This window comes from Meriones unguiculatus, chromosome 6, assembly GCF_030254825.1.
Source record: "Meriones unguiculatus strain TT.TT164.6M chromosome 6, Bangor_MerUng_6.1, whole genome shotgun sequence".
NCBI classification, from domain to species: domain Eukaryota; kingdom Metazoa; phylum Chordata; class Mammalia; order Rodentia; family Muridae; genus Meriones; species Meriones unguiculatus.
This window is the reverse complement of record NC_083354.1, coordinates 59,728,936-59,741,879: the sequence shown is the minus strand read 5'-3', so window position 1 is coordinate 59,741,879 and position 12,944 is coordinate 59,728,936. Positions and strand designations below refer to the sequence as shown.

The 12,944-nt window shown below is 38.9% G+C and overlaps 1 protein-coding gene across 1 annotated transcript; it reads right to left on the bottom strand.

Moving 5' to 3' along the window:
- Window positions 1–7,886: 7,886 nt before the first annotated feature.
- On the bottom strand, window positions 7,887–8,189 carry LOC110549486 (small ribosomal subunit protein eS28-like). The gene has a single exon (XM_060384587.1). It carries the CDS (start codon window positions 8,170–8,172, stop codon window positions 7,906–7,908), a length of 267 nt encoding a protein of 88 aa, XP_060240570.1. The 5' UTR covers window positions 8,173–8,189; the 3' UTR covers window positions 7,887–7,905.
- Between the last annotated feature and the right edge of the window lie 4,755 nt (window positions 8,190–12,944).

Sequence of the window (12,944 nt, the reverse complement as noted above, 5' to 3'; positions counted from 1 at the left end):
TATTTCCATTTCTAGCTATTACTCTCTGTATTGCTTATTTTCTTTACTGCTCTTTCAGTTTATTTTGGATCCTTTAAGTTTTGTTCTACTCATCTTTTCGTCTACAGTTTTGGGAGTTGTGCTAGAATTCTTACTTATAAAAGGAATAAACAAACTAATAGGAGCACAAAACATTAATGAAAAGAGTATTGAGATGCTTTTAAAAGTAATGAAAACTAAGCTATAGAAGGAGGCAAGACAAAAGAAGGCTGGTGTTCTAAAATGCTATAGATTTAGAAATTGAAGTCTTAGCTAAGACTACTAGTTATATTTCAGCTCAACCTCCTTCCCTCTTGGGCATTACTGTGAGCAGAAGCAGGGTCAGAGACTATACACACTAACAAGCTAGACTGTCTCATTCATCCTCAATAGGTCAGCTACACAAACATAATTGCAAAAGTAGATAGAAGTGATATATTCAATGTGACCACATTTTTAAGATGAGTAAAGAAATCCAGTGGTCTCCAAGTCCATTTTGGGAGTCCTGAAGATACTGAGGATAAGTAGAAAGCAACAGATATGTATACTTAGGGATTTCATCATTTTTCTTAGCGTCAGTTTCTCCTGAAGGGTACTCCGGCAAGTTATTAAAATTGTATGAAACACCTTTTTGTTAGAAAAGTCTCTCTTGCTGGCACCAGACTCCCGTCCTTCCTCCCACCCCTTCAATATGTGATTCCTAGGGATATTTCAATATCCTGGGGTCCATTGTTTCAATAGTCTGAGAGCTGATGAGAGCAACACAAGCATCTTTCAATGTTTGTTCCTGATAGGTCAGTTATATGTCCACCATTTTGTTGCTACTGTTTATGCCTCCACAGACAATAACTCATTTCTGAATGCTTCTACTTTTGTGACCATCACTGCTGTTCTGGGAAGTTGACATCACTCCTTTGGGCAGACTCCTATATGTTGAAAAAGACTTGGATGAGGTCACATATTTTGCAAGTCCAAGTCTTGTTCCCATGTACTCTTAACTGTAGATTCAGGAAGGAAGTGACATGACCATTATAGCATTTATAGTATTGTTGAGAACAGGGGACAGACATTCTCTCTCACCCCACACCCATGTGACAGTGATTTTCTGTGTAGCCTTGGTAGTCCTGGACTTGCTTTGTAGACTATACTGGTCTTGAACTCACAGAGATCCGCCTGCCTCTGCCTCCCTGAGTGCTGGGATCACAGGTTGTGGACCATGTTGCCTGGCTGGGACAGGGAGTTTTAAGGTACCAAACCCACAAGCAGACACTTTATCCTTGAGAAAAGTCAAAGATGTTCCTGCATCTTTGTCTTTTCCAAAGGCCAGATATTTGACAAACATTGAAGCCAAAATATCTTTGGTTTTGCCATGGCTAGAGGAAAGAATGCTACAAGGGAAATCTAGTTTCGCTTACCTTGTATAAGCATTCCTGCCTAGAATCTCTATGTAAGGACATGGCCAAAATCTAGAGGAAGCACCCGAATGTCTCATGGTTGGACCTCCGGGTGACTTTTCATTCTCCTCCCCAAGGCCTCATGCCAGTTTCTGCCATAAGTTTTATACAAAACCCCTGTTTCCCAGGTGATGGGGCCATTTTCTGGGACCCACTACTGCTGTACGAGTGTGTGTGTGTGTGTGTGTGTGTGGTGTGTGTGTGTGTGTGTGTGTGTGTCTGTCCTCATTCTATTTCTTAAAGTTTCAATTATAAACTCACAATGAATCAGTTTCTCAGGAACCTCCTTTCCTGCCACTTCACCAAAGCCAATTAAATTCTTTTTTTTTTTTTTCAATGCAGTTTATTCAGGAACCTTGAACAATCCTCGGACCCTGGGGAAAGCCAGCCCACAGCTTAAATATCCTCTGGGTAGCCAACCCAGGTGTGCCACGTGGGCAATGCAGATAGGTCCACATACATGGAAGCAAGCCAGATCCTCAGCCTTAGCCAAATGTGGAATTGTTCGTGACAGAGAGTACTCACCATCGGGAAGGTGGAAGGCAGAAACCAGCTCCATCTTTAAGGCATAGCATTCCGTAGCTCTCTACAGTTCCCCCTTTTTGTTTTAGACGTATCAGGCAAGAGTAGAGGTCTGATCTCTGATATTAGAAATAAATTGGGACTTTGTACCGATGTTCATTCTTTTTTAAAATGCATGCTTCTCATTGTCTTTGGATTTCATCCTACAAATTCCTGAGTTAAAAATCTGGAGGGCTTTGAGACAGGGTAAGTTTTCTGTGACCAGGAGCACCCGAACTCCTGAATTAAAACCCATCCAAAGGAAGAAAGAAGTGTTTTGTTGAATTCTAAACATCTTATTTTTCTTCATTAGTATGAAGGGAGATCTGCCTCTCTCAAACATCTATAGTAAGAAATCTATTAAAGGGAAATATTAATAAACTACTGGGTGGCCAAAAGTAATAGCAAAGAAGACAACAAGAGAAAAGAATGAGATACACACACACACACACACACACACACACACAGAGAGAGAGAAAGAGAGAGAGAGAGAGAGAGAGAGAGAGAGAGAAGAGCGCGAGAGAGAGAGGTAAAGGAAGAGGGGGGAAAGCAAGCAAGCCAAAGTCATGCATTTTATGTTTCAGTAGTTTTCATGAAAAATTTAAATGAAATACAAAAGTGACATTTTTAAAGATGTGGTCAAAGTTAACCCATATATGTATACTCCCTTACTCATAGCTCCTGTACACTTCTCCCCATGATATAACACATTTTTCTACTTATTTATTTAGCTGTTTTCTCCCTTGCCTATCCAGTTACCATGTTTTAATTTTCTTGAGCTGTATTGAAATTTTTGTGAGAAATCTTGTTGTACTGGTACTTAGTAATTGTGTCATCACTAAGAGTTATTTCTAATTATTATTGTTTGCTTCTATAATTTGCAGTTCTGAGCAGGGACATAGCTCAGTCTGGTCAAAGACAAAGACTATAAAAAAACTACCCTAGTTCTTCCTCATTTTTCATCATTGCTGGCTGTGTGAGTTTGATTAAGTTTTTGAACACTCTGCATTTTGATTTCCACATGTAAAATATGAATAATCATTTATGGATCTTCAGATGATATACACATTGAATTAAATCTTACTTGGTGTTTTATGCCTATAATTGACAAAAAATTGAATAAATAAAATTATTTTAAGTGATTAGAAAATTGTTCCTAATTTTAGAAAGTTGTAAACACTCAAATTCTTTTTACAATTATAAATTTTTATACATGTATTGATTTCCTTGAATAGCCTTCTTTATACACTTTTTTTTTGTCCTCTGTAAGGTTCAGTTTCTTAGTTTGTATTTTCTTTTTTTGTATTTTCAATATCTTCTCTTTCTAACAATTCTTAGAATTGTTAGAAGATATTTTTAGCTTTTTGGTACTTGGAGGGAGATTTAGTCAAAGAATTAATGTTCTGAATGTGTGAGAGTTCAAAAGTATAGTGAAATTTTGTTTTCATTGTTCTTAAATTTCTCACCTAAGACAACAGATATGACAAATGTATATAGAGCAGTAAAAAGCATAGTTAAAGTCATAAATGTGTTGTTTTTACCACTGATGATTTAAAAAATGGCTCTTGGGGGTAAATGAATGCATTTTCAACATTTCAGGTTTACATTGGGGTCATTGATATACTTGGAGTTGATTTTTTTAGAGTGTGACAGATGTAGTTCTGAATAGTTATCAAAAAATAGCTAAGAAATATCATAACCAGTGTCTTAGAAAGTGTCTAACACCCTTAGCAATCAGGAAAATGAAATTGAAAGCTATTTTGAGATTTCATCTCACCCCAGTCAGAACTGCTAAGATTAAGACAACTGACAGCAAATCCTTACAAAGGATTTGAGAAAAGCTGACTTACAATTCACTGTTGGTAGGATTGTGAACTGGTGCAGCCATTCTGGAAATTAGTGTGGAGAATTCTCAAAAAGCTAAAAATAAATTCCTGTCTAACTCAACTCTCTTCCTCTTTTGCAAATGCCCGAAGGACTTGCCATCCTACTCCCAGGTTCTTGATCAGCCATTGATCATTGCCATTGTAGTCACAATAGCTAGGAAATGGAAACAGCCTAAATGCCCATCAACTGGTGAATGGATAGTGAAAATGTGGTTTGTGCTTTCAATGGGAGTCTGCTCTGACGTAAAAAGATAAAAATGGTAAGTAAATGGATAGAGCTAGAAAAATATACTGAGTTAGGCAACAACAGGTTCAGATAGAATTGCTGTGTGTTCTCACTTATTTGTGAATCCTAGTTCCAAATCCAAAGAAACTAGGACATTTAAAAGGGAGCATGTCGTGTGGGCTCTTGAGAGAAGGGGTAGTAGGATACAAGTCTTTTCAGGGGAAAATGGGAGAAATAAATGAGACTAACTGGAAGGGTAATACAGAAAAGAGGGATGGAGGAGAGATTAACAATACTAAGGAAATATGAAAAATCCTTTCGGAAACATTATTTTATGTTTACTTAAAATGCATATATAATATATAAGTGTGTTTATATGGTACACAAACATGTATATACACATATACATATAAAATGAAGTCATGCCACTTGTGTCGATAATGCTCCCAGTAGATAAAACTTCCCTTTGAATTGTTGGTCTGGGACATCAAGAGACTCCCCAGACAATTCAGGCTATTGATATTGTCCTTGATTTCCTCACAGAACTTGACACCACACACTTCAGACACAGGACTCAGAAGATCAAGCAGCAAATAAGGTGGAAACTTCCTCCCTGAGGACCAGATCTGAGAGTACCTAAGGTGCTACACAAAGGTGACAAAAGAGAAGAATCAATCAATAGTCCTACCTATTAGCAAATCATGAAAACCACAAAATGACCACTCCAGCAAGACGTCACAATGTAGTGATAGTGACACTGTTATCTTGGGGTAACTGACAGCTATTTAATTGGATGTAGATCCACTGAGTAGAAGGGAATTCATACCCAATACTGTAAGTACAGCCCAATACCTGTGCTGATGAGGTCATGAACCCTAGAGGAGAAGGTATTGCCAATACATTTCTACTGATATAATTTTTAACTGTATTTAAAATGTTGGTTCTAGTAACACTGATGATTGTATCTCTTACCCTTCATCAGAGAAACTTTTTTTTTTTTTTGTAGCAGATGGAGATCATTACAGAAATCCACAGCTGTTCAAAACACCAAATGACTCATCACGTAGTGCCCATTTCTAGATGGTACATCCAACTCCCATCACAACTCCTACACCCCAGGCTCAGGGAACCACATAAGAAGGCACAAAAAGCTTGTAAGAACCAGAGTACCTAGTGAGGCATGCGAGTAACCAGGGCATACCTAAATTTACTAGCATTCCAGCATTGGGCAAAAAAGCAAGTATCATTACCACAATTACTTGGCTCTATCTGGCTAATAATGAATAAAAATGGGGGATATAGACAAACAGGTGTGGGCTTATAGGAAATATTATGAGAAGCCTTAACCCCTCGTTGGAACATGGGTGCCTGTGCCCATTGATGCCCCTCACGCTATGACTCTCTTCAGACAGAAAAGGGATCTTGGAACTACAGCCACCATTGTTACTACCATCTCATTGACGGCTGTTGGAGCTACCACCAGGGCATTAGCCATGAGTCATACTGGGCAGACTGCTCAGACCCTGAATAATCATTTAGCCAATGTAGCTCATGCCTTAGTTGTACATAAAGGAATTAATGCTCAACTAAAAGGAAGCTTGATGGTGTTCAATCAGAGGATTGACCTCTTGCAGGAGCAAATTGATACCCTATGGCAAATCGCTCAACCTGGCTGTCAATGAAAGTATGCTGGACTTTGTGTCACTAGCATACAACATGAGAATTTTTCCTGTGCTGCAAATCTGTCTAAACAATTGTCGAGCTATATTTTAGGTAATTGGACTGGAGAATTCGATACTACGATGGAGCAGCTGAGAGTGGCCATTGTCACAGTAAATTCTACCAGAGTGGACACAGGACTAGCCACAGGATTATCAACATGGATTGCTGCAGCCATGAATCATCTGAAGGAATGGGCGGGCATGGGAGTGTTAGCAGGCCTTCTGGTGTTGGTCTCCTTGGTTTGCCTGTGGTATATATGCAAGATTAGAGTCTCACAACAGTGTGATGCAGCCATGATCATTCAGGCCTTTACAGCCATTGAAGCAGGACATTCTCCCCAAGCATGGTTGGATACCATAAAAAGCTAAAATGATACGCTCAGGATGCGAGGCTAAGCACTGCACTCAGGGTCAGCCGCTTTGGACCCAGAGAAGAGCATGTCTCCTTCCTGATGGTGAGTGCTCTCTGTCACGAACAACTCCACATTTGGCTAAGGCCGAGGATCTGGCTTGCTTCCATGTATGTGGACCTATCTGCATTGCCCCCGTGGCACGCCTGGGTTGGCTACCCAGAGGCTATTTAAGCTGTGGGCTGGCTTTCCCCGGGGTCCGAGGATTGTTCAATGTTCCTGAATAAACTGCATTGAAAAAAAAAAAATAAAATAAAATCCAAAAAAAAAAAAAAAAAAAAAAAGAACCAGAGTACCAGAATACTGCAAGATAGTCTCTTCTATAGCTAAAAGGGAGTTGCAATCATGAAATCTTAAGTTTATGGTTATCTAAACAAGACCTCCACAATGACTCAATGACTAGTTGACATTTTAAAGTGAATGGAGAAAATCTAACAAGCTGCTACTTGTGGTTCATGTACATGTGATTCATGCTACATGTGATTCATGGCTGTTGTTAGAGGGAGAATCAGTCTTCTTTAGGGATACATTTCCTAGTCCCAATAGTCATTCCGAAACATATGGACACACACACACACACACACACACACACATGCGCACACACATATACACAGCACAATTGGTCATGAATTTGAAAAGAGTGGGAGTAAGAAGAGTTTGAAGGAGAGAGGAAAAACTGAAAATGATGTAAGTGCTGTACTTACGAAATCCTCAAAAAGTATTCAATTAAACGTAAAAATAATTATTTTTTGTATGGTTTTTGTTTGTTTTGGACCTAAAAATATCTATAGATATATAGATCTAAAAATATGATGGTTCAAAAATGGCTGCCTTTTATTTCCTGACAATTTAAAACTTAAATCCATTCATTAATACTGTTAGATTATTCTATATTTATTTAGGAAAGTTTGCCTGTCTATCATACCAATTTAGATCAAGGCTAAAAAGAATGCATTAGGGAAATTAATATCTCACCTAAATTACAAGAACTCCACATAGAACTAAAATAAAATTTATCATTAACAAGTAACAATTAAAAAAAAAACAAGTAACAGTTGGAGTATGAGTTTCTGGGAAGTTCCCTGTGTTCAAATTTTTTTTTTCTGTTGCTCTCCTTGTCAAATTCCTGCCCTCTCCAGCTCTTGCTATTTCCCATTTTTTGCATGGAATTCTATTCACTCTGCCATCGGGCTCAGCATCTGCTTTGATGGTCTGCAGGGCAGAGCCTCGGAGGAGCAGCCTTACCAGGCCACAGAAGATGACAATGCAGCCACTTCTGATGAGAACTGATAGACTAAGATCAGAAAGAAGGAGAGGAGGACCTCCCCTATCAGTGGACTTGGGGAGGGGCATGCATGCAGAAAGGAGCGGGAGGGTGGGATCGGGAGGGGAGGAGGGAGGGGAGGAGGGAGGGGAGAAGGGAGGGGCTTATGGGGGAATACAAAATGAATAAAGTATAATTAATAAAAGTTAAATAAAATAATTTAAAAAATGAAAAAAAAACAAGTAACAATTAAAAAATGTTAATATTCTAATATTAAGACCTACGTAAAGTTAGAACCTAATTTCTGTGTTTAAAGCAATTAGATTTTTTTTTTTCTAGACAAAAGTTAAAACAATATGCTTTATTTAACAGTTGCAGGTGATCCCATGAGTCAAGTGGTGGATATCCAGGACCCAGCAAGAGCAGCGCAACCTCCGAGCTTCTCTTTCTGACTCCAATAGGGTGAGCACAACGCCCTCTCGAACTGGGCCTTTGACGTTTCGGATGATAGAGCGGCTGGTGTCATCCATAAATTCCACACGCACCTGCGTGCACTGTCCCTGCGAACCGGTTCTGCCCAGCACTTTGGTTACCCTGGCCAGCTTGATAGGCTGCACGCGACTCGTGTCCATGATGGCGGTGATCTGGCGGATTTTTTCTTAAAAACTGTTTTTCTTTTTGTGGTAAACTAAGACAAGATCTTACATTTTTCTTAAAAATTGTTCTGTATTTTTTGCTGCTTGTTTTTCAGCCTTTGGCTACTCAGAAAATTGCATTAATAAAGTCGTGGTTCACCTAAGTATTTATCTGTGTTGCAGGCTCTTGATTGATTACTTTGTAATTTGCAAACATTTCAAATTATTTTAATATGTTTAATGATCGATGTATGTATAACTGGACACATGTATATCTGCATATGTAAACTTCATGTATTATGAAAATTTTATAAAGTTAAAAGCATATAACATTTGTTGATGCAAAAACAAAACAAAATAAAACAAAACCAACATAATTTTCATCTTAAAGGGAATAAGAGTTTTATTCTTGAGCCATTTTTGAGTGACTGCTAGCCATCATTTCTGCTTGTCTGTCCTTGGGGACCCAGTGGAAGCAATTTACTTCATCACCTGCCTCTGCCTTGCTCATAAAAGGTACTGGCTGCCCCCTCTCTCTCCCTTCTCTTCCTCTCTTTCCTTATCTCTCCCCTTCTCTCTTTCTCTCCCTCTATTCTTCTTTCTCCCTTCTTCCCCTTTTCTTTCCTTTTCTCTCTCTCCTCTCTCTTTTCCCTGTCTTGTTTATTCTCTCTGCTACTCTATTTGTTTGTCTTTCTCCCTCTTACTCTCATGTTCCCACTCTGAGATGGCTTTTTGACCCCCCCACCAATAAAATTCTTACTTTACATCTGTTGTGTGGCTAACTTTTCAGTGGCACACCTTGGCACAAGCCTGCCAAAGGTCACCCCCCATTCCCCACGCTCCAGCTGTTTTATCCTAACAGCAACCATAGCTTAGAAACACAGATTTAGCTTATTCTGAATTCTGTGTTCCAATGTGGAACCAGTTCTACAGTTTTACAGAACACAGAAAGTAATAAATCAAGACTAGCTTAAAACTCATTGGTGAATGCATCGGAGAGGCACGTACAGCAAGAAGTGAAAATATTTTCTGTTCTTCTCAAATGCTATCTGATGACATCATTAGCTTTTAATCTGATGGAAGTGAGTCTGCTAAGTTAATAAATTCCCAATTTATCTATTAGTTCCAGGATAATAGTTCGGACTTAGAGGTGGGCAAGGAATGGCTGTTGTGGGGACCAAAGCTAGCTCAAGAAAAGATAATTAACATTTGGACCTGCAACATTCCCATCTCTCCATGAGGTGCAGTTCTAATCAGTCAGTTTCTGAAGATGCAACTTCCTTCCAGGTGCTGTCCTTTATGGGTTAGCAAATGCAAACTAACCAAAAAGTGCTGCTACTCAGCACAGTGAGTGTGTAAAGGTGTGGCTGAAGGAAAAGCAAGAACAAACTAGAGTCAGCCAGACCCAGCATGAGCAATTGGTACAATGGGCATCGTGGCCAGCCTGAGCAGCTTGACCCAACCCCACTGAAGACAGAAAATACAAGAACCTCCGCATTCCCCGACAGCGTGCAGATAGCACGGATGAGAGTGATGTGATCACAAAGAGCGTGGCTTATGGAGGATTAACAAGAAAACTCTTTCCTTCCGCACAGCTCTACCTAACTTTGCTCTCAAAGAGGACAACTGATAAACAACAGAATCTCTTATGCTTTATTTATTTGTTTGTTTCTTTATGTGTTCTTACTATGACTATAGTCCTCTGACTATGGAAACCAACTAGCACCTGTTTAAAATGGACAATCATGAGTCTTTGGAGATCTTCCAACCTGGTGAAAAACAGATTTCATTACATGTGTGGGACAATGGTGACCCCTTAGTGTCTTACAGACTTAAAAAGGCACCTAAAAATTGTCATCCTGCTAATTTCCATTTAATACCTCAATACATATGTGATTAGTTTGACAAAATAACTATTTTCCTATTGTATGTATGAAATATGCATAAACATAACCTATTATAACAGCTAACACTGCTCCCTAAATTTGCAAGAAATTTAAATTTTAATTGTCACTGCTGTAGGCTTAACATACTAAACAAAAGATTCTAAATTTCACTTTAGTATTTGCTTTTATATAGTCTTGTGTAATGATGCTAATAGTTGCTTCTCTTTTATGTTTATTGAACATTGCTTAAACTATTCAAGCCTTCATAAGATTGAAATTGTTAGGTCTTAGTCAGTGCACATGTCCAGAAAAGGTAATTTTTGGCTCAACTGACTATAAAAGGGTTGCTAAAAGCGTTCAGCAAACATTCTTCAGGAACCTATAAAATGGGTTTTCTGCCTGCCAAGAAGGGACAGGTGGCTCTCCATTGACTCTCCAACCTTTTGTTGAATATCAAACCCTGGCTCATCTGCAGGTTCCCTCAGTCTCTACTCACAAGTACTTGTTATACATCTCAAAGCTCCCACATTACCCTCCTGGCCTTTCTCATCTCTCCTATTCCTCCTCGACTGTGCCAGTTCCTAGGCTGTTCTAGCTCCCTGCTTTCCTTACAGCAGCAAGAACTTCCCCACACAGCCCCTGCTAGGCTCTATTATTCTCTTCCTTGCTCTCCTCCCTCTCCTCCCCTCTCACTGCCCTAGCCCTGACCATGTACACTCTGCTTCCTGTTCTCTCAGTGCTGGATTCTTCCGGATGCCTCTAGATGTTCTCACCAAAAGCTTTGTCTCTTATGAAGCACCACCTAAGTGGTTTCTTTAAATCTGTACCCAACTACTCCATCTTCAAATTAGTTTGATATTTGCTGGTTGTGTCTTTATAAAGCTTTATAGAAAAGTGTTGCCTGTTACTTCATAATTAGGTTTTGTAGACTCTTCTTTTACCATCTACAGAGGTACAGCTTGTGGCAAAGGCACCTGAGCAACATTTTTGAGATGCTAGGACATCATCTGCAGCAGCCTGAAGCCCAGATGACAAAATGTCAGTGGGGGGTGGGACCACACCTTGACTGAGTCTGCTTAGGCGTGCATGCCCTTAGACCTTTATACAAAATTTAATCTTATTTCTCAGGACCCCAGAAGATACACTAAGGGTAAGAGTCACCGAGTCTCTCTCTCCCTCTTCCCAGTGTGTCCACAGTGAATAAATCTCTTTTTATTCTTTCTGTCATTAAAAGAATGTTAAGGAAAAGATATGAATAAGTCATTGTGGATGTCATGTTCTATGCATGGGAATTTAATATATATGACTACAGAATCATTAAATATTCATTCAGGAAATATGCACTGTTTAGGTAGCACATTATGTAGGAAGATACAGTTGAATTTCTAGTTTGCATGATATATAAAATGTGCTGAAATCTGTGATTAAGGTTGGCATAGGTTATGACATTATAAAGTAAATGAATGAGTGAGATGTATTGAAAAAGAGTAACTGGAGATGAGAAATTATTTAAAAACACGAAGACCAAAGGTTAAAGTGAAAAACTGATATCTTTATCACATAAAATTAAAAGAGTTTTAGTCTGTCCATGTACATAAAAGAGCAAAGACACAAATTTGGAAAACAGAAAACCAATGAGAAGCAATCAGTAAATAAATCTAATGTAAGTCAATAAAAACTATTTACTAAACATCATAAATTTGTGTTGAATTATATGAAACAAGACACATCAAATTGGTGTAACTAGTTGAAAAACAGTTTATTACTGCTGCATTAATGAATGTTAGACATTAAAATTATGATCCTTTGAATCTATGTCTTAGGTAAACAACAGAGAGAAATCTAGGACTTGTGTAGATGATTATCAAGAGGCATTTAAATTATCCATAGCAGTGCTACCCACTGGGGAAAAAAATGAAAAGCACAGTATAAGTGTGGAATGTTCAGAGAGTCACATCAATTAGACTGACATATGGTCAAAATGAAGGAACTACAGCTGTATCATGGTTGAATCTTAGCAGCACAATAAAATATTAGGCAAGAAAATGAATCCCTAAAGAATCTGTGATGCCTAGCATCTTTATCAAAATAAAAACAATTAAGATATTATTTATTTTAAATAGTTGTATAAGAGGCATGTAATAGTAAATATAACAAAACATGCATAAAGACTACAGCGAGGCAGTGATGAGTGAGATGCTGATGATTGCTCTCTGGGTGAGGTGAATGATAGTGGGTACTATAAAATTTTGCTGTAGATCATATCTATGTAGGGCTTTGTTTGGGTGTTTTTGTTTTTTTCCAGTAATTTATTATGCTATTTATTAACCATTAGCTCCCCAGCAAGCCCTTGGGCTCCATTTGTTTCTACTTCTCCATTGCTAGGAATATAGGGCTGAGCCACCATGCCTGGGTTTTCAATTTACTTTCTTTTGATAATGTTGCATCAGACCATCCTCAGAGTCGAACAGCCACCATCTTGGGGGCATTCAGCTGTGCTGGGTTGCAAAAGACAATCCCAGCTGCCTTGTTGACTGTTTACACCTTCTCAGAAGAGCCAGAAGTGTCATGAAACCCTCACCTTAGCATTCAGCCACTTTCTACCACCTGTTGTGTAGAACTTTGCCCTAACTGCATGCTTCCTCAGGGAGGGGCCAGAGTATATAGCCCAGGGAAGACTCGGAAATGGAGATTCCATCTATGTGGCTAGGGGAAAGTCATTAGCCCTGCTGGGTAAAGGCTTTCTAGAGAGACCTATGTGGGACAATTACCCATGCTCCAGTAAGTAACCCCTCATCTGTGCTCTGTAAGTAAGCCTAATAAACTCATTATCAGTAGAATTGTAATGTGGTTTGTCATTAGGACCTTAGGAGGAGGGGTAGA